This window comes from Euprymna scolopes, chromosome 37, assembly GCF_053919585.1.
Source record: "Euprymna scolopes isolate OS-2025 chromosome 37, ASM5391958v1, whole genome shotgun sequence".
In the NCBI taxonomy this organism is placed as follows: domain Eukaryota; kingdom Metazoa; phylum Mollusca; class Cephalopoda; order Sepiida; family Sepiolidae; genus Euprymna; species Euprymna scolopes.
Window position 1 is genome coordinate 51505661 of NC_136518.1, and position 22188 is coordinate 51527848.

General features: G+C 38.4%; 1 protein-coding gene across 2 annotated transcripts in view; it reads right to left on the reverse strand.

The window, feature by feature from the left end:
* The window catches only part of LOC145261158 (atos homolog protein A-like), a 311376-nt gene that overhangs the window by 17927 nt on the left and 271261 nt on the right, over positions 1 to 22188 (reverse strand). For both annotated transcript variants that reach the window (XM_080119477.1, XM_080119479.1), the window contains exons 6-8: positions 16450 to 16569; positions 11671 to 11741; positions 4299 to 4428 (exon numbers count right to left, since the gene is read on the reverse strand). In XM_080119477.1, the coding sequence (XP_079975603.1) occupies positions 4299 to 4428; positions 11671 to 11741; positions 16450 to 16569 (321 nt within the window). The remainder of the gene's footprint in view (positions 1 to 4298; positions 4429 to 11670; positions 11742 to 16449; positions 16570 to 22188) is intronic.

Below are 22188 nucleotides of genomic sequence, written 5' to 3' on the forward strand. Positions count from 1 at the left end.
TCTCTAGTCAGATCTTTATCCCTTTTTCGTTAAACTTCATTCTTATTTCTATTACTTGTATTGATCGGACTATTGTTCTCATCTTGAGTGTTATTTGTGCAACGTTTTAATCAGATTGGCCTTCGATCATCTCCATCGACATGTTGGTTGTTGTTTGGAAAAGAAACCAGCATGCCTGAGGACGGTCGAAGGCCAATCTGACCAAAACGTTGCACAAATAACACTCAAGATGAGAACAATAGTCCAAACAATACAAGTAATATAAAGAATCAGCCCTCATCTAAAAAAAAAAATTCAGAACTTCATCCTTATTATTTTCCCCTCATGTTTTTCTTGGTCTTCCCCTCTTAACTAAACAGGTTACTGAAATTGTTCTACATCTACTAAGCCAAGAACTCTCATTAATCCCTTTAACATGACCATACCAACAAAGTCTCCTGTTTTGCACACATATCTCCAGATTTAATCTTCCTCTGAAGTCATCAGATCTAGGCCTGTCTTTCAGACTCACATTACATATTCATCATATCATTCTAATATTATTCCTCCCCATGCAACATATATCTTCGACCCTCACTGATCAGGTGTCACTTTCATACACCACCACACTGCGTACACATACCCAGTAGAATCTTCTCTTGGTTGAAAATGGTAATGCTCTGCTGGTTTGTAATGGAAAAAGTTGCCTGAACTTAACTCTTGCAATTAAGATATCACCTACTCAACCCTGTGCTCCAATGATATCACCAAGGAAAAAAAAAGTCTGAACAACCTCAATATCTTTGCTATCCAAAAATACCTTTTTAAACAATGAAAATTTTAAGCTTACAGATGACAGAGGAGCAGATGTCTGACAGACAGAGCCTCTTATAAAGATGTGTAGATGCATCAAACATACTTTCAACTCTTCTTCCTCATTTCATTCAATCTACTTACATGGGCTTATAAGATATAACTAATTAATGATCTTCATCTCTTTCTCTCCTCCACATTGGTTAATGATTTTAAACACAGATCACGTTGAATAAATTATGACTATCTTTCATCAGTCTTGTGTCGAGTTAGTTTTTTTGAAGGTATGAATAAGAAGCTTTAATTACTGGACAGCATTCCCTCAGTCTGGAAAGATCACTACGGAAACATATACAAGAAGAATGACCTGTAGCCAAGGTACGATTATAAACTTTAATATTTCTGTCATGATTACAGCAGCTAGGTTGTTGCATGTATGACAAGTTTGAGAATACAACACCAAGAACTCTCATCCACTTTTTCAATGTGACCAAACCAACAAAGTTTCCTGTTCTATGCATATCTTCTTATACCATCCAGATTCAATAATTCTCTGGGGTCACCAGAACTAAACTTGGCTTTAAGATTCACATTACACATTATATCATTTTCATATCATTTTGTTCCATGCAACACATGTCCTCAACCAAAAATAAGTTTTAGATTATTTAGATTACTTATACTACTGTTCACATCTTAGATGTTATTCTCAAAACGTTTCAGACGATGGAACCTCCAACCTTCATTCATAAGGGGAAAGGTTGAAAATCTAAATAACAAGTGAGCGATACGGTGAGAGATATGCAATACTGTAAATAAGTAATTTATGAAGAAAGAGAGCTGAAGAATAGAGAGAAAGAGGGAGAGATAGAGAGAGAGAGATATATATATATAGAAAGATGTAAAAAGAGAGAGCGAGAGATGTAGGAAGAGAAAGATGTATATATATATATATATATCTATAAATAGAGAGAGAGAGAGATATGTGGGAAGAGAGAGAGATATGTGGGAAGAGAGAGAAAGATGTGGGAAGAGAGAGAAAGATGTGGGAAGAGAGAGAAAGATGTGGGAAGAGAGAGAAAGAGAGAGATGGGGGGAAGAGAGAGAGAGATGGGGGGAAGAGAGAGAGAGATGGGGGGAGAGATGGGGGAAGAGAGAGAGATATGTGGGAAGAGAGAGAGATATGTGGGAAGAGAGAGAAAGATGTGGGAAGAGAGAGAAAGATGTGGGAAGAGAGAGAAAGATGTGGGAAGAGAGAGAAAGAGAGAGATGGGGGGAAGAGAGAGAGAGATGGGGGGAAGAGAGAGAGAGATGGGGGGAGAGATGGGGGAAGAGAGAGAGAGATGGGGGAAGAGAGAGAGATGGGGGAAGAGAGAGAGAGAGAGAGGCGGAGGAAGAGAGAGAGAGGGGCGGAGGAAGAGAGAGGCGGAGGAAGAGAGAGAGAGAGAGGCGGAGGAAGAGAGAGAGAGAGAGAGAGAGAGAGGCGGAGGAAGAGAGAGAGGCGGAGGAAGAGAGAGAGAGAGGCGGAGGAAGAGAGAGAGAGAGGCGGAGGAAGAGAGAGAGAGAGGCGGAGGAAGAGAGAGAGAGAGGCGGAGGAAGAGAGAGAGAGAGAGAAGCGGAGGGAGAGAGAGAGAGAGAAGCGGAGGGAGAGAGAGAGAGAGAAGCGGAGGAAGAGAGAGAGAGAGAAGCGGAGGAAGAGAGAGAGAGAGAAGCGGAGGAAGAGAGAGAGAGAGAAGCTGAGGAAGAGAGAGAGAGAGAGGAAGAGAGAGAGAGGCGGAGGAAGAGAGAGAGAGGCGGAGGAAGAGAGAGAGAGAGGCGGAGGAAGAGAGAGAGAGAGAAGCGGAGGAAGAGAGAGAGAGAGAAGCGGAGGAAGAGAGAGAGAGAAGCGGAGGAAGAGAGAGAGAGAGAAGCGGAGGAAGAGAGAGAGAGAGAAGCGGAGGAAGAGAGAGAGAGAGGCAGAGGAAGAGAGAGAGGCGGAGGAAGAGAGAGAGAGAGAGAGAGAGAGAGAGAGAGAGAGAGAGAGAGAGAGAGAGAGAGAGAGGGTGGAAGAAGAAAGAGAGAGGAGCGGAAGAAGAGAGAGAGAGGGGCGGGGGCAGAGAGAGAGAGGGGCGGGGGAAGAGAGAGAGAGGGGCGGGGGAAGAGAGAGAGAGGGGCGGGGGAAGAGAGAGAGAGGGGCGGGGGAAGAGAGAGAGAGAGGGGCGGGGGAAGAGAGAGAGAGAGGGGCGGGGGAAGAGAGAGAGAGAGGGGCGGGGGAAGAGAGAGAGAGAGGGGCGGGGGAAGAGAGAGAGAGAGAGGGGCGGGGGAAGAGAGAGAGAGAGGGGCGGGGCAAGAATGGAGAGAGGCTGGGGAAGAGAGAGAGAGAGAGAGGCTGGGGAAGAGAGAGAGAGAGAGAGGCTGGGGAAGAGAGAGAGAGAGGCGGGAGAAGAGAGAGAGAGAGGCGGGAGAAGAGAGAGAGAGAGGCGGGAGAAGAGAGAGAGAGAGGCGGGAGAAGAGAGAGAGAGAGGCGGGAGAAGAGAGAGAGAGAGGCGGGAGAAGAGAGAGAGAGAGGCGGGAGAAGAGAGAGAGAGAGGCGGGAGAAGAGAGAGAGAGAGGCGGGAGAAGAGAGAGAGGCGGGAGAAGAGAGAGAGAGGCGGGAGAAGAGAGAGAGAGAGGCGGGAGAAGAGAGAGAGAGAGGCGGGAGAAGAGAGAGGCGGGAGAAGAGAGAGAGAGAGAGAGGCGGGAGAAGAGAGAGAGAGAGGCGGGAGAAGAGAGAGAGAGAGGCGGGAGAAGAGAGAGAGAGAGGCGGGAGAAGAGAGAGAGAGAGGCAGGAGAAGAGAGAGAGAGAGGCGGGAGAAGAGAGAGAGGCGGGAGAAGAGAGAGAGAGAGGCGGGAGAAGAGAGAGAGAGAGAGGCGGGAGAAGAGAGAGAGAGAGGCGGGAGAAGAGAGAGAGAGAGAGGCGGGAGAAGAGAGAGAGAGAGGCGGGAGAAGAGAGAGAGAGAGAGAGAGAGATGAGAATGACAAATGGGAATGGGAGAGGTGGAAGAAAGGCGGGAAGAGAGAGGAATGGGGAGGGGGAGAGAGAGGGGAAAATAGACGTGTGGAGAAAAGAGAGATAAAGAAGAGAGAGATAAAGCATAGAAATTTTGTAAGTAAATGGATGCGAGAGAGAGAGAGAGAGAGAGAGAGAGAGAGAGAGAGAGTCAGTAAAAGGCAGAGGAGCGGGAGAGGAATAGAGAAGGAGAGAAAAAAGACGATGAAAGTAGTGACTATGAAGAAAATGCTGAACAAAAGATGCCCTCTGAAATTGAAGAATACGTCAATTCATTTCCAACATGTTTCTTTTCTCATTTGCAGAAAGTGTCTAATTTGTCTCTGACAGTCTGTGTTCCATGAACGACCAATAACTAAAAGTATTAAAAAATGATCTTTTTTTTACCATCGGTTAAAAGCACAAAATGTAATTGTACCACTGTTGACCGAATAAAAGGTTGAAACAACGACAACGTGTATTATTACTGATTGTTTACCTCAAAATTACCCAGAAGGCTGTTGGTGGAAGCTGGAGCGCTGGTGCTCAACGTCTTTTCAGAATTCTCTTTATTGTCGATGTCATCACAAGAGCCTGTCTTTGTTACCAGTTTCGAACACGACAAGGCGCTGAAAATAGAAAAACAGTAAAAGACACAATAAGACAGATGTTATTTCAATGTGCAAGTTTTTTTTTTGTTTTTTTTTTTTAATCACTTTTTTCTCTTGAAAACTTTCATCTTAGAACCATATCAGCGTTCTGATGAAATATTGTCTAAGAACAGGTACTTGGTTTAAAGATGACGAAAGACATCCTCACCTTTAGTAACGGTTGTGCCAGTTGTGTACAAATCCCAAGAGTGATAGGATAGGCCTTCTATCATGTCTGAAAGTGACACAATGTTGAACGAGTGAAATCGAAGATGAACTACTGTACAACTCATGCTCTCTATCAATCCAGGTTATGGCAACAGGACCATTGCCAGCACCCTCAAAATACAAATCCAGACGGTTTAATGCTTGAGAGTACAACTCAATGAGCGATACGGTGAGAGATATGGAATACTATAAATAAGTAATTTATGAAGAAAAAGAGATGAAGAATAGAGAGAGAGAGAGAGAGAGAGAGAGAGAGAGAGAGAGAGAGAGAGAGATGTATATATATAGAAATAGAAAGATGTAAGAAGAGAGAGTCCGGCCACAGTTATGGTCTTTAGTGTGGTTTCAAGTGAGGACCACATCATGCCACCTCACATCTTTGAAGTCGGCTTGAAAGTCAACATCAAAGTGTACCTGGATGTGCTGAAGAGTGCGGTGATCCCCTATTGCAATCAGACCTGTATCAAGGCAGTGATTCAGGTTAAAAGCGGCTACATTGAATAGACGTAAGCTCTACTACATAATCAAGTTACCTGAATTGATTTTTTTTAATAAAAGTTTAAAAAAAAGCTGTAGTGTTGTTTTTTTATAAAGGCGACAATTTCCTCATTCCACCCTGAATTTTGGGACATAATTTGCAGGGTATTTAAGTCGCAAGATGTCTGTTCACATTATGCTTGGACTTCTGCATGTCAGTACGGCCAGGGAAGCAGGGACCTGAGAAGGAATTCTTGACTTTATTTTTTTCCTTGTTTCTCTTTATCAATTGTCCATTTCACACAAATATTGTTCTCTTGCTATGATATGAGTCTTCCTCCTGACACGTATTAGAAAACGGACTTTAAAATACTAGTATGTTGCTTGAAATTTTTTGGGTTTTTTTTTTTACTGTACACATACATTCGAAAAAGTGGTAAAAAATCAAATATATAAAAAATAAATGTTACCAAAGGCAAGATAAGTTACTCTTCTACCTATCTGCAAAAGTTTTTAGTTGTTTTACTCACTTTAAAACATGGAATCTTTTGAAAATCACAGTCACAGTGTTTATCGATATATTTGAAAAAAGAAAAATGGCGACATGCTTGCTGTTGAATATGGTAAGTTTGGGAAAATGAGTTAAAACTAAATAATTATACAAAACACTGTTAGAGACCCATCGAATATATGTCAGCCTATGTCAAGGTAACATATATTGAGTGAATTTCTAATAGTATTTTGGAAGGAAAGAGAGGGGGAAGGAGTGGGGAAAGAGAGAAAGAGGCAGAAGAAGAGGGAGTGAAAGAGAGAGAGGCAGAAGAAAGAGGAGTGAAAGAGAGAGAGGCAGAAGAAAGAGGAGTGAAAGAGAGAGGCAAAAGGAGAGGGAGAGAGGAGTGGGGATGGAGATGAGGGAAGAAGAGGAGAAAAGGAAAGGGAAGAAGAGGGAAAGGGAAGGTGAGGAAGGAGAGTGAGTGAGAAGGTGAAGGAGTAGTGAAATAGAAGGAAAAGAGGATAAAAACAGAGGGGGGAGGCGAGAGATAGAAAGAAGGAAGGTAGAGAGAGAAATAATAGTGAGAGAAAGAAAAGTGTAGGGGAGAGAGAATGAAAAAGAAGAAAGAAGGGAGATAAATGGAAAAGAGGAGGGAGTGAGAATAGGGAAAGAGGAGGAAGGGAGTATAGGCAAAGAAGAGGAAGAGAGAAAAGGGGAAAGTGGAGTGAGAGAAAAATGGAAAGAGGAAGGTGAGAGGGAAAGAGGAGGGAGAAATAGAAAAAGGAGATAGAAGTAAATGAGGATTAGGCTCAAGGTTATTGAACAAAAATAAAATTATTATTAAATTATTATCAAACAACAAATATTAATCTGAAGGCCAAACATATCAAAATTATTGTTGCCTTTTAGCTGTCAGTTTTTAAACCAAGCATAATAATACACAGAAAATATGCAGTAAGTAATTAATTTATCATTTTGTAGGTAATTTTGTAAGCAAGTAATTTTCTTATCATTTTTTTCTAGTTGGGGATGGGGCATTCTACCAGATGCCAGACATTTACCCGCTATCTCAGACATTCAAACCGAGATATCTTTTTAAGATTCTAATCGTCACTTTAAGTGCAATTGTTTTTTATCTCTCTTGCACTTGGTCCAACGGCTAGATTTGCCAAATAGTTTTGGAAATTCTTTTTCATGGGTCCAGTTATTGGAATGATGGACACTGACTTCTACTAAGGTTGCTTCTTTCTCTTTCTTGTCCCATATCACTATGTCAGGTTTAATAGTTCCTTTTTCTACGTATGTAGCTGTAGAAATTGCATTGTCATAGTGGATGGTGAATGACTTATTTCCAACTGTTCTTTCTGGTATATGTTCCCAGGACTTGCTGCTGCATTCAATATCCAACTTTTTACTGATGGTTCAGTGGAGATCACCAAATATTAGCAGAGGAATTTTTTTTTTTTTTTAATATGGAAAACTGGGGATTGTTCAATTAAGCAAAAATATGACTAAGGAGAAAAAATCAAATATACAACAAATAAATGTTACCATTTATAAATATAAAAGCAAAAATGTATGTATGTTTGTATGTGTGTTCGCTTTTTCTGTATGTCTACAAAAGGCTTTTTTCAGAGAAGCGGTTGGTCGCTTCACAACTTTTTAAAACTTTTTATATCACATATAAATGGTAATATCTCACAGTTAACAACGAAGCTCGCCTGTCTATTTAATTTGCTCGATTTCAGGAAGATAAATATTCAAGGTTTGTCGCTCGTCGCATGTGGGTTAGTCTTTTTCCTATAACATTTTGGGAAAATAAAAATCCAGCAGTCAAACTTGACCTCATTAACTCATTAAAAAGGGCACCTGCCAAATCCAAGTAATTAAATAAATTCAAACGTGTTTCCGTTAGCATCTCGCGGTGGGGCAATGGTTAACGTCGCACATTTTTTTTTTCACACTTTAATTTACAACTTTGCCTAAACGGTTCGGGTTCGATCCTCATACTTACCTACCAAAACATTTTTTTTTTTAACCACACCCTCCACCCCCGGAGTTTCCACACACACCTCCAAACACCCGGGCAACGCTGGGTACCCCTCGCTAGTAATGAATAAAAGTAACTTTTGTACCAATCTGGCTCATTTTCTTTTGTGTTTTTAAATAGTTTTAAATGCTCTTTTTTAATCTCAAATATTCACTTTTTATGAGGTGTTAGCCAACAAATACAGTCCCCAACATTTTGTATGCATCGGTAGTCATCTTTGATGGCTAACCCCTCATAAAAACCGAATGAGATTTAAAAAGCAGCATTCTAAACTACTTAAAAACACAAACAAAAAAATAAGTCATGTAGGTTGAAAAGTAACTTTTATTGGTTATGGAAACATTTATTTATTGTATATTTGATTTTTCACCATTTTTTTTTTTTTTTTCATTTGTTGTTAATATGTTCAGGGAAGCAGGAAACAAGAAAGGAATTCCAAAGTCTAGCATTCTGATGAAAGAAATTATCAGATTAATAGGTTTTCCAGCATCTAGGGTCTTCTACGGTGAAGGGGTGGGATTTTGCTGCTAGCCGGATTAGTTGGAAGTATGTATGTCAAGGGGCTCACAAGTGTTATGAGTTTATCAGAGCATGTTTTATTAAAGTACTTGTAAAACAGATACAGCAAAGATGGCTGCCAACTCATGAAGAATGTGGCAGCCATCTTTGTTGGCTTAGACCTTGTGAACAATAAATATTTCAGATGAAATAAAAAGTATTTAAAACTAATTTAAAACCAAAAAATGAACCAGGTAGATACAAAAGCAACTTTTATTGGCTATGGTAACATTCATTTTTCTTTTGTATATTTGATTTTTGTAACCTTTATTTTTCATTTGTTGGCTTCGCTCATTACTTGAAACTACTTCTTTCAAACTCTTCCGCTTAACGTTCACAGGGAACATGAGTTGGAACAGATACATTGAGAGCATTGCCAGGCCTGCTGTGAGGAAGTTGGGCTCTTTCTACCGCGCTAGAAAGTTACTTACGCTGGAAAGTATCCTGTACCTCTACAAGGCCACCATTCGCCCATGTATGGAGTATTGTTGTCACATTTGGGATGGTGCATCTGCTACTAGTCTTTCACTCCTGGACAGGGTTCAAAAGAGAGTCGCCAACCTGATAGGTCCTGAACTGTCATCTAGGCTTCAACCTCTGTCCCATCGGCGAAATGTTGCATACCTCTGCCTGTTCTACAAGTATTTTAATGGTGAATGCTCCGACAAACTACAAGCCCTTGTACCCACTCGACATAAAATCCAACCCTTACACAGTAGGGATCCCTAAGTGTAAGAAAGACTTCTACTCTAATAGTTTCTTCACAGAACTGCTAGACTTTGGAATTCCCTTCTAAGTTTCTGCTTTCCCAACTGTACTGACATGTAAAAGTTAAGGTGTAATGTGAACAGACATCTTGCCGCTCAACTCCCTACATAGTGTCCCTGCAACGTATGGCCTCGATAGTAGCCACCTTCATCAAAGTGGGACTGTGCCTTGTTTGGGGTGAAAATGGAATAAAAAAATTTTTTTTTTTAAATCCCCAGGAAACCTTAACAGTCATCATTTAATTTGTGATCATTTTGTAAGGTATTAAATTGTGTGCATTCCAATCCAGATTCTACTCGACTGTGGCAATCTCTATTATATGAAAGGAAATTGTCTGTATGCGTGTGGGTGTGAGAGAGAGAGAGTTCCCTATGGACTCAAAGATGGCTGGGTTGATTTTTGTGAAATTTCACACAAAGGTACTTTATGTGTCTGGTAGTGTTCTTAGATACATTATGTATCGGAATGTCTTAAGTATCGATAATCAAAATAATCCAATGAAAGAAGGAACAGGCAATTTTAACCAAGGGTAACACCTTACACAGCTTAACATCACAAGTGCATTTGAGAAGTTTTATTACCACACAAGCCTTAACATATAAAATCAATAATAGGTTCTTTGATATGACGAGGGCACATTTGAAATGAATGTTTCTGTTTAAAGCACAATTGCACCATGATACTTGACTTTTTCATTTTAAACTTAAATTCAAGCTATTATCACCACACAACCAGTAAAGCCACATATAAAAAATCAACAGTAGGTTCTTTGATATGATGGGGGCGTGTTCGAAATGAATGTTTCTGTTTAGAGCATGATTGAAGCATGATACTTGACTTGTGCATTTTAAACTATTTCAAGACATTATATATAAAAAATCATTTTATAAAATCAACAATAGGTTCTCTACAGTGCAATGTAGACTACAATGTATTGTGGATTAAGTCATTGCAAGAGACATGTGAACTTCTGTCCAGTGCACTGCCCAACTAGAGCAGACAATCAGTTGATTTAAAAAAAATGGACGATTTCACCGATATGGAAGTGTTAAACATTTGTAGATCATCATTCAATCCTAGGCAACGTCAGGTCACCCTGCTAGTGTAACAATAAAACTACACTTTTTAAAAATACTAAAAAGTGAGTACAGCAAACAAGTATGCTTTAGAAAGAAAAACATGTTTCTTTTTCTTATTTGTTATGTTTTTTTTCTTTTTTACTGTCTTTTACTGATTTTTCACCCCAAACAAGGCACACTGCCTCTTGGATATAAGGGGCTACAATTTGGGACATAATTTGCAGGGGAGTTGAGCAGCAAGATGCCTGTTCACATTACGCTTAAACTTCTGCATGTCAGTACAGTCAGGGAAGCATAAACTCTGATGAAAATTCCAAAGTCTAGCAATTTGCAGGAAGAAACTATTTGAGTAGAAGGCTTTCTGGCATCTAAGGATTTCTAGAGTGTAGGGGTGGGATTTTGCTACCTGTCAGGTTAATCGGGTGCATTTATGTAGCAGGGGTACATGGGCTTGGAGTTCTGAGCACTTTCCATCAAGATACTTGTAAAATAGGCACAGTGATGCTGCAATTTGTTGATGGGACAGAGGTTGGAGTTTGGTCGACAGTGCAGGACCTATTAGGTTGGCAACTCTTTTCTGAATCCTGTCTAGGAGTGGAAGACTTATACCAGATGCACCAACCCAAACGTGGCAACCCACCTCAACCTTGCAGAACAATGTCATATAACAGATCAGATATTTTTGGTTTATCGCCAAATACAGCTGTCCAGATTTTCCAGTTGAACAGAAGAAACTATTCACAATATTTAAATTCTTTGAACTACTGTTCTCATTTTGAGTGTTATTTTCACAATGTTTCAGTCGATGCAACTTCTGACCATCTAAAGAAATAAATAATAGTGGATTAAATAAAGGGTTCTGTTCCAAATTCCATACAGATTCTGGAGTTCGACAGAAAGATCCCCCCTCCCAGAGTTCGACAGAAACAGTCCCCCACCCCCGAATTCCACAGAAACATTCCCCCACTCTCTAGTTAGACAGAAACATTCCCCTACCCTCCCCCCCCGAGTTCGACAGAAAGATTCCCCCACCCCCAAGTTCGACAGAAAGATTCCTCCACCTCCAAGTTTGACAGAAAGATTTTCCCACCTCCGTGTTCGACAGAAACATTCCCCCACCATCGAGTTTGATAGAAAGATTCCCACACTCTCGAGTTCGATAGAAAGATTCCCCCACCCCCGGATTCAACAGAAAGAGTTCCCCACCCCTGAGTTCGACAGAAACATTCCCCCACCCCCGAGTTTGACAGAAAGATTCCCCTGAGTCCAACAAAGATTTCTCCTGCGTCCAACAGAAAGATTCCTCCCCTGAGTTCAACAAGATACACCTGAAGAAGGTTGCAGATTACATAGACTGAAACATTGTGAAAATCATACTTAAGATGAGAACAGTTGTCTGAAGAAACCAAATAATATGAATAATCAATCCTCATCACAAAAAAATTCAGAGAAAAAACAGCTGTCTATATAAATAGGGTGCCAAATGTAAATATTGTCCGGTGAAGAATAGGCCCAGAGTTTGTAAATAAAAAATAAAAAAATAGATAAAAAACTAAATGTACACTTACTTTTTTATGGCCTTTGTAGATGTCAGAGAACTGTCATAATCAAAACGACCCGACTTTTTCTTTACTGGTGCCTAAAAAACAAGAAACACAGTAACATAAGTTTATTTATAGTCAGCTAACGTACTTCCTAATTTTCTGCAGAGCTCTACCGGAAGCGGTGACAAGGCAAATCAGTTCCTTTACTTATATTGTTCTTCAGTATTTCTATTGTGAAGCAATTTATTGAAATAAAATATAAGAAAAAAGCATTATTGAAAAGTATCAATCATCTCAGCAAAAATAACCTTCTTAGTGACACTCAATATGGTTTCCATTCTGCTAGATCTATAGTAGATGTGCTTACAGTTATATCTCATAGGATTAGAAAATCTCTCGACAGAGGCAACCTTTCTAGGGCAATTGCTCCTGACATATCAAAGGCCTTTGATAGGGTATGGCATAAAGGTTTACTTCACAAGATCTCCAGCTATGGTATAGCTGGAAATGTCTTCTCAATTATTAAATCATTTCTCTCTGATAGGTTCATAAGAGTAGTAGTTGATGGGCAAAAATCAGAAGCTCACAGTATAAATGCTGGAGTCCCTCAGAGGTCCATCCTGGGCCCAACTCTTTTCCTGATCTACATTAATGATCTTCCAAATCACATCCTTACATCATTCGTAGACATTTTTGCTGACGACACTACCATCTATGGTAGCACATCTAAGACAGTAAAACGACCAAGTTCTCTCCGATTCTCTTTCCTCTGATCTTGATCACGTTGTACAATGGGGAAAGGAGTGTCTGGTTACTTTTAATGCATCTAAAACCAAACTTCTATCTTTACATCATCAACGTTCTGATCCACATCTGGCATCAATTAAAATGAATGGCTCTCGTCTTTGGGAGGCCTCAAGTTTTGACAGGCTTCTGGGCTTGACCTTTACTCCTGATCTTAAATGGAATACGTATATCAAATCTGTTGCCAAGGCCGCTGTAAAAATGGTCGGATCCTTCTATAGATCCAGTAGATATCTCACTGCTGATGCAATCCTCTATCTATATAAGAGCCAGATACGTCCAAGAATGGAATACTGTTGCCACATATGGGCAGGAGCTGCTAGAAAAGACTTGTCCTGCCTTGATAGGGTTCAAAATAGACTTTGTGGCCTGGTGGGAGATGTTCTTTTCTCTTCGCTGCAACCTCTATCTCACAGAAGAGATGTTGCGAGTTTGTCTCTGCTTTATCGTTATTTTCATGGAAAGTGTTCGACTGAGCTTCAATCTATGGTCCCCCCTCGCCAAACTTTCACAAGAAACACTAGACTAGCTGAAAACATTATCAATAATTTTCCCCACTCTTTATCTGTGCCTAAACCTAAACATAGATTCTATGATCAAAGCTTCTTTCTTAGAACTGCACGCCTGTGGAATTGTCTTCCGTTTTCCTGCTTTCCAGCTGTCTATAATATGGGTGTCTTCAAGTCCAACATGAACAAGTTTCTGATGAGCCGTTCCACTTAAGTTAACAAATTTACAGAACTTCCATTACTATTGATTACTATATTGTTCTTTTGACTACTCTACACTCTTTAACTCTTATCCTTGAGTGGCCGATCGGCCTTGATAAGTGGTGACGCCTATGTAAAAAAAAAAGTATAGAACAAAAATTAACAAAATTATAAAAAGATAAAAAATAACACAATTAGTCTTTATTTGCAGTTTTAATAACAAAAATTTTAGAAATAAAAGTTTTTATTTTATTTGAAATTTTATAAGAAATATGTTTATAAAATTATAAAAATAAGTTTTTTTTTTTTTAATGTTAAAAATAAAAACGTTTTATTTGAATTTATATAATTATGTTTATGAAAGTATAAAAATAAAATTATTGAAATCAAAATAACAAAATTTCAAACATCATAAAAAAAAAAAATGTATTCAATGCATAAAAGAAAGCGAAGGAACTGATTTGCCTTGTCATTGCTTCCGATGGCACTACTCAGAAAATTAGGAAGTCTGTTAACTGACTAACCGTTTGTTACATACATTTTAATAAAAAAAAATAATCAATTATTATTGAGAAAAAAATGTGCTAGGAAATAACAAAAAATAGAAAATAGGTTGATCCACACACAGAATTATAGGAAATGAGGTTAGTAAAAAAGCAATGGAGAGGAAGTTGTTCACCAAGACGCACAAAAGAGAGCCGAAATGGGATTGTTAATCAAGGTGTGGCAGATGACTGGGACAAATGACTGGACATAGAAGTAAATATGAGGCAGTTCTGCAACAATTTACAGACAGTTTGGGGCTTTTTCTTACAAAGAAGTCACCACTTATCAAAGCCCTGAGGCCACTGAAGGATAAGAGTTAATGATTGTAGTCAATGGGACAATATCGTAGTAATTGTTAGTTGTGGAAATTTGGTATATTGGATTACTTAAAGGGACGGCTCATCAAGAATTTGTTTACGTTAGACTTGAAGACAACTATATTGTAGTCAGCTGGAAAGCAGGGAAATGGAAGAGAGTTCCACAGGTATGCAGTTCTAAGAAAAAAGTTTTGTTCATGGAATCTACGTTCGAGGTAGGTTGTGGCTCAGAGCACATTGAGAATAGCTGACGTCAATCGACAACAAAGAGGCCTCAACAGAGTACTATAATGTGGATGTTAGCGTTTAGAGGGTCGTTTTCCGTGATGTTGTCACACACTTAAAGTCGAACCAATCAATATTTACAAAACGTGTTTGAATCTTTTGTGATATCTTCTCTTCCTTGTGACCCCTTTTCACACATGAGAGATGTTGCTAGTCCTCCTCTACCATCAATATTTCTGTTGTGGTGGCACCCACTCATTTACATATGTGGATAATATTACACATAAATAGCAAGACTCGGTTAGTTTGAGTGTGTGTTAACCAGAAGACACCGAAGGCTGAGCCAAGAGCAGATATGTTCTCCAGCCAAGACTCTCTTACTTAACAACCATTCTGTAAATATACTTTTTCTAATACATTTCTTGTTGATCTACCTTTTTTGTTGAGTCTTCATTTGTATTGCCTTATATGTTATTTGGTTCAACCTGCAAACATAACAGTTGGCAACGAAGATGAACGGCAAACATAACAATTTCCATAGTAGGTGCTCCACTGAGCTTCAAGCTCTGGTTGCTCACTGCCATAAAACCTTATCAACAAGAACTCATCACTCTACCAACACTGCTATAAACTATCTTCTTCTATGTACCTATAATCAAACTAAATTTCCTTGAACAGATTTCCTCTCCCCTTGAATTTTCCACCTGTGGAAAGCATTATCATGGGCTTGTTTCTCTACAGAATACAAAATGATTGTTTTCAAGTCTCATTTCAACAAATGCCTGTTGAGTTGTCCTGTGAATTAAGCATATTTCTCAATTCTTGTATATTATTGCATCATCAACTGGCAAAAAAAATCTCAAACTTATCCTTGAGTGGTTTTTGTCCTTTGTAAGAGGTGAATCTTTAGTATTAAAAAAATATATCTATAATATAAAGCTGAACATCTGTGTGTGTGTCTGGTCATGAATAGGCTCCCATATGGTTGACTATTATAGAAAACTGATCGCATATAATGATATAAGATGTATCGAGACACAGGAATGGGTAAGTTTGATCTGCCATAATGATGATTCATTAAAAATGTGGGGTCTGCGTACATGCCTGGTCCACAAAGTATGGAAATAAAAAATTTCAAAATTAAAAAAAAACGTTTACAAGTGTTTTTGATATAGATGTACATAATAATACTTTGATAAGTATGTTTTAACTTAAATAGGGATGGTATAATAAAATTGTGGGGTCTGCGTTTGCGCCTGGCCTCCATAGAATGGAAATAGACACAAACTTAAATAACGCCTTTTCATATCTATCTGCGTAAGTATACTATGATAATTATGTTTCAGTTTGAAGAAATATGGTATAATAAAATTATGGGGTGTTCGTTCGCGCCTGACCTCCATATAATGTAAATATCACAAAATTTAACAAGGTTTTTTTAATCAGTGTGAACAGGTATGGTATAATAAATTATGGGGTTTATCTATTTTATTTTTACTTTCATCATATTTTGCTTTGGTTTTGACACCCACAAATTCGAAGCTATCTCTTTACAACCCTTCCTTTTCATAACCTATCATACTTCCATAAATCAGAGTCCATTTTTTGTAGGCTGTTTTTGAACCCAGTCAACGACGGGTACTTTTGCTAGTATATATATATAGTATGTAGATTATCTATACATCTATAAAAGTGAATGTGTCTGTGTGTGTGTCTGTGTTCATTTCCCTACGCAATAACTCTGTCAATTTTTAGTCTACAGACTCGAAATTTGATATACAGGGTACTGAGATTTGGGAAAATCTATGTGATCAGTTTTGTCCAGAAATTTGGTGATTAAGGGATCAAAGTTCAACGATTTGACCTTTGAGAACTCTACCAAACTCCTCCGACAATTTTGGGTCTAGACACTTGAAATTTTAGATATAGGTTCCTTGGACATGGATCTAACTTAATAACTTGATTTGAGCCCAAAGCAATAAATTTTAAAGGGTCATAATAGGGGTCAAAGTTTTAAAAAATTGACTGCTTTTTTTTTTTTTTTTTTGCTCTACATACACCTCCAAATACCAAGTCAACGCCGGGCACCCATGCTAGTGTTCTATATTTCGAAATGTGTATTAAAATAGCACTCTGAAAAATTAGACAAACAATAACAACAAAAAAAAAAAGAAAAAAAAAAAGAAAAACAAGACCCTTACTGGACTTGATTGCGTTGGCAACCCTGTTGATGCATTGAACAGCATGCTTGCACTCTTGTTTAGACTCTTGTGGAAGTTTGTGATGTCCTCCATTGAAGGGACATCTCTCTTGGAACATTTCTGTAGAAAGAAAAATGGTTTTAGAAGTTAACAAGTGAAGCATGCATGATCCCCCGTGAGTGTACAAGACATAAAAAAAAATGACTCAGTTCAGCATTTACCTCCCCTCCACCACCACCATTTAGCCCCCAAAATGAAAATGGTGGTGAAAATGTTAAGCCATAACATATAGAAATTTGAGTTCTGCACCATGCAAAAAAAGAAAAGTACTAAGCCTATCATTTGCTACCTCCCCTCCTCATTTATCCGCAAAAGTCCCCAAGGTCTTAACATATTTAAATTTGCGTTCAGCACCATGCAAAACTGCTACACAGAAAATTTTGGACAAATATGGTGAAATAGTCCCAAAAATGGAGTGTTTTTATTAGCCCTAAAAGAGCCCCTGGCACACACCCAAGAGTTGTCACGAAGTATAGACAAACAAAATTATATAGAAATCAGTTATTTGTAACTTTTCAGAAAGTTTTAGAAAAATCCAAGGCATCAAAAGTGTCAATTTTAGCCATTTTAACCCGAAAGGCACCTTGGGAGGGGGGGGGGGGCTGGAGTTTTCCTGGAAAATTCATTCTGTTCCATTTTTACTCTGATCATGTTTAATGTTTGTGCAAAATTTCAAAATATTTCAAGGCGTAGCTATTGAGAAGAAAGCAGACAGACAGAAGGGACGAACGGACAAGGTGAAGTTACAGGTCCACGCTCCTTTTGTCGGGGGGGAATCAACAAATTTTGAAAACCTTATCAAATAATCAAATTCTACCCAATTCCCAGCACTTATGTGATTTCTATGCCGTTTTCCCAGCGATTGCCAAACTCACATTAACCTTTATCCTCAAGTGGCCTTTGAGCCTTGATAAGCGGTGACCCCTTCATAAAAAAAAAGTATTAAACTAAACAAAAAGTTAATAAAGACATCGGCTAAAAGATCCGACCCACATATGTATTTTCATTCATTCATTTTTCATAAAGGTTGTGTTAAAAGTCATAAAAAGTTCATGCCGCCCTTCTGTAAAAACCTACCAACAGCCCCAAGTCTGGATCACAATAAGAATTTTTTTTTTATACTGTCTACCTCATATTTTTTTTTAGTTGAAAGAAATTAGGATTTATTTCACCTCAAAATTGTAAATTTGTGAAACAGTATATGAAACATGGCATTTTTATTTTATCTAGTTGCCCTGCACTCTTATTGGTCAGTGTGTAGCCAAATCACCTAGCAGGGACCTTTTTTTTTTTTTTTTTTTTTTTTTTTTACAAAGGAGTCACCACTTATCAAGGCCCAGAGGTCACTCAAGGATAAGGGTTAAAGAGTGAACAGTAGTCAATGAGATAATATTATAGTAATCGTTAGTAGTGGAAATTTGGTAAATTGGATTACTTAAGTAGAATGGCTCATCAAGAATTTGTTTACATTGGACTTGAAGACGGCCATATTGTAGTCAGTTGGAAAGCAGGAAAACGGGAGAGAGTTCTACAGGTGTGCAGTTCTAAGAAAGAAGCTTTGTTCATGGAATTTACATTTAGGTTTAGGCACAGATAAAGAGTGTGGGAAATTATTGATAGTGTTTTCAGCTAGACAAGTGTTTCTTGTGAAAGTTTGGCGAAGGGGAGGGGACCAAAGATTGGGGCTCAGACGAGCACTTGCCATGAAAATAACAATAAAAAAGAGACAGGCTCGCGATGTCTCTTCTGTGAGAAAGCGGTTGCATGGAAGAGAAGAGGGTATCCCCTACTAGGCTATGGAGTCTATTTTGAACTCTGTCAAAACACGATAAGGTCTGTTTTGAACTCTGTCAAAGCAAGAGGCAAGTCTTTCTAGCAGCTCCTGCCCAGATGTTTCTATGGCAAAAAATAAGTTTTTATTCATGACTGCTACCATGTCACAAGGATTGCTCCATCAAACTCAAATTGATATCCTAGCAATTACTACCCTTAAAGGTGGAATCTTCATTTCTGAACTTTGTAAACCATCTTCTGCGCATTATTTCTTTCGGGAATTCTTTTCCATAAACAGACTCAATAATTCGAGTTGTGGAAAAAAGAAAAAGCGGGCAACAAAGCAAAAGGGAAAGTTAAGAACTAAAGAAAAAGAAAGACAAAAAGAGAAATGGGCAACATATTCTTATACTGAACTAGAAGGATACCTGTCCTAGGGTGGGTAAAAATAATTCCCCCCCAAACAAAACAGTTTTGCACCGCTTTTATGTCCCTCCTACAAATTATGAAGATTATAATCAAGATATGATGATACTAAACCTTATGTCTAGAATCCTTATTCTAATTTTTTTTTTAAATCAATTAAAGGATTTTCATTTTAGAAAATGTCTAATGTTTAGAGCTTAAGGGATGTTAAAAAGAAATTAAAATTTAAGGAATTTTTTTTAATTGGTGTCTAATGGTTATGTGTCAAATTTAATGTAAATCAGAAATATTTAACTTTATATAAACAGAGACGAGGAAGAGAGAGAAAGAAAAATTAGAAAGAAATTTTTTTCTGCATCTTTTCTACTCAAGATGATCATGAAATAGAAAAAGAGTTTTGGAATAAAGGAAAAAAAGAAAAAGGAAAAAAAGAAAAAGGAAGAAAAGAAAAAAGAAAAAGGAAAAAAGAAAAAGGAAAAAAGAAAAAGGAAAAAAGAAAAAGGAAAAAAGAAAAAGAAAGGAAAAGGTAAAAGGAAAAAGGAAAAAAGAAAAAAAGAAAAAAAAAGAAAATAAGAAAAAAAAAAAGAAAATAAGAAAAAAAAAGAAAGAGAAAAATGGGGTGCAATAGGGGAAAGAAGATCTTTTTTTATTATTATTTTACTTTTGTTAGTTTGAAGAGATCAAGGGGCTCCTTCTTGGGGCTAACACTTGATTCTATTATAATTTAAATTTATATCCGAGGTCTCTTTTTAGAATAGACACTGTTCCCTTTATTGTTGCTAGCTGTATTTCCTTACAGCTTGGTTTTCCAGGGATTGCTTCTAAGTATTTTTGAAGGTTCTTTTTTATTAGGCCATTTGCTCCTGTCACAACTGGTATAATGTTTATTTCTTTCAGACACCATGTTGTTTTTAGATCATTTTTTAGGTCCTGGTATTTTGTTATCTTTTCCCGTTCTGCTCTATTAAGGCCAAAGTTGTTTGAAACTGTGACGTCGGTAATGAGTGTAGTCCTTTCGCGCTTGTTCCATATTACTATATCTGGCTTGATGGCCTTGTCTTCTATGTATCTGCCTGCCTGTATGTCTTTGTCGTAGAACATTGTCACTTTTCCATTTGATGTTATTGGTGGTGGTTCATGTTCCCAGATGTTCGACAACCTATCTAGTTGCATCTCCCCACAGATCTTCCAATGTAAGTATCTACATACTTTGTTGCGATGGGCAGTGTAATGACCATCGGCTAGAAGGATCTTGCATCCAGACATTAGGTGGCTTGGGCTTTCAACAGCTGAGTGACAGAATCTGCAGTGGTCGGTTTTTTATAGACCAGCCATTTTCTTAAATCCATTTGTGAGCAAGCCTTGGTCTTGTGCAGCTATAATTAATCGTTCTTCATCAAATGGAAATTTGTCACTTTTAAGCCATTGTAGTGAGGCCTCCTTGTCAATGTAGTTTTGGTTCAGTTCTTCCATGAACCTGCTTGCTCTCTTATGTTGTTGCCATCCTTCTAATCTTGTCTTCAGTTCCCTTTTTGTATATTCCTTTCTCTTCTTTCGGGCGATTAGGGTTGCTGGGTTGTCATATTCTTCTATTGTGTTGTCCAGTGTGTTACCACTGAAATTTTCATCGAGCTTTGTAGTTGACGTCTGCTGAGGCAAATATTTGGTGCGATGTTCATTCACCATTCTTATTTTGAAGTCAGAAGAACATTTGATATATTGGCCTATGCTTACCACTGAAGCTCGGTATGCATAGTTTATTTCAGTGAAGCCTAAACCACCTTTCTCTCCGTGGTAAGTACAGCCTGTCCATGCACTGATGTTTGTAAATGACTTTATGAAGGGCCAGCATTTTCTGAGTTTTTACGTCAAGGCTATTGATGCAGTTTTGTGGCCAATTGATTATGCCAAATCCATAAGAAACAATGGGTATTGACAATTGATTGATGGCAGTAATTTTGTTTTTCGGTGATAGTTCTGAGAGAATTTTTTTAAGTCGCTTGAAGTATTCTCCCTGCACTTTTTCTCTCATCTTTCCATGTTCAAGTGTTTCATTCTCCTCTACTCCCAGGTATTTATAGACAGCATCTTCTTCAAGGTCTTCAATAGAGCCATTGTCAAGATTAAGATGTTCTGATGCTGTCTTTCTTCCTTTCTTTATGGTGCACTTAGCGCATTTGTCGAATTCAAACTCCATGCAGATGTCCTCTGTATAATTTTTAACAATGCCTATTAGAGAGACAAGTTGTTTCTCAGATTCCACAGAGTTTCAAGTCGTCCATAAAGAGTAGATGGTTTACTCTTTTATTTTCTTCCTTCTTTTTGCCCATGCTGAGATTGTATCCAGCATTGGATCACTTAAATAGCTTACTTAGTGGATCCATTGTGAGGCAGAAAAGGAGTGGTGAGAGGCTGTCTCCCTGGAATATTCCTTGCTTGATCTTTATGTTTAGGGTCTATATCCTTCCTTCCGTGTGCTGTAATGTAATTGATGTGCACCATCTGGTCATTTGTTTTTGAAGGAATGATGTAATATCAGTGTGCACATTGTACAACTCCAAACAGCGAAGTATCCAGGAATGAGTTATACTGTCAAAGGCCTTTTTTGTAATCAATCCAGGCCATTGACAGATTTCTTTGTCGTCTCATGCAGTCTTCTAATATGGTTCTGTTTACAAGGAATTGGTCTTTTGTGCCTAGCTTTTTCCTCATACACGCCCTCTGCTCACTTTCGAGGTAATCACCAGCAATAGATTAGTCGTATGTTGCATCTGCGATTATCCCTGTTAGGAGCTTGTAGGTTGTTGTGAGGCAGCAGATTGGTCTATATTTGCTAGCCATGTGGGTGTCCTCATTTTTGGGAATAAGTGATGTACTGCCTACAGTAAGCCAATCAGGCGGCTCTTCATCTCCACTGATGATTCTATTGAATGCCTTGGCATAGTAATGATGAAGTGCGCTCAGTTTTTTCAGCAATAAATTGGGTATTTGGTCTATTTCTGGGGTCTTGAAATTACTGCATTGAACTACCTTCTTGCAGACAGCCTCCTTGGTAATTTTTAGAGCTGGCATCTTTTCTTTCTCCTTGTTCTCCTCTTTGATGGTATTTATCCAGTTGTTTTCTTTATGTACTTTAGTGTCCTCATAGAGTGGCCTCCAGAAGTTTTCAACTTCTTCTTGTGTTGGTGGGGAGCCCTCCTTTATTTCTTCTTTAACGAGGCTCCTATAGACAATTCTTGGGTTTGTTGCAAAAATTTTATTTATCCTTTTTGATTCAAAGTTTTTGGTTTTATTTTTTATTTGTGCAGCTAAGGCTTTTATCTCAGCCTGATGTTCTGACATCTTTGCGCTTAGCTGTGCTGGGTTTTGGAGGGAATAGTAAGTTTTCAACTTATTCACCTTCTTATTTATTTGTTTGCCTGGGGTTACACAGGATAGGAATGCATATATCTGGGCAGTTTCCTTTCGGAGTCTGTCTAT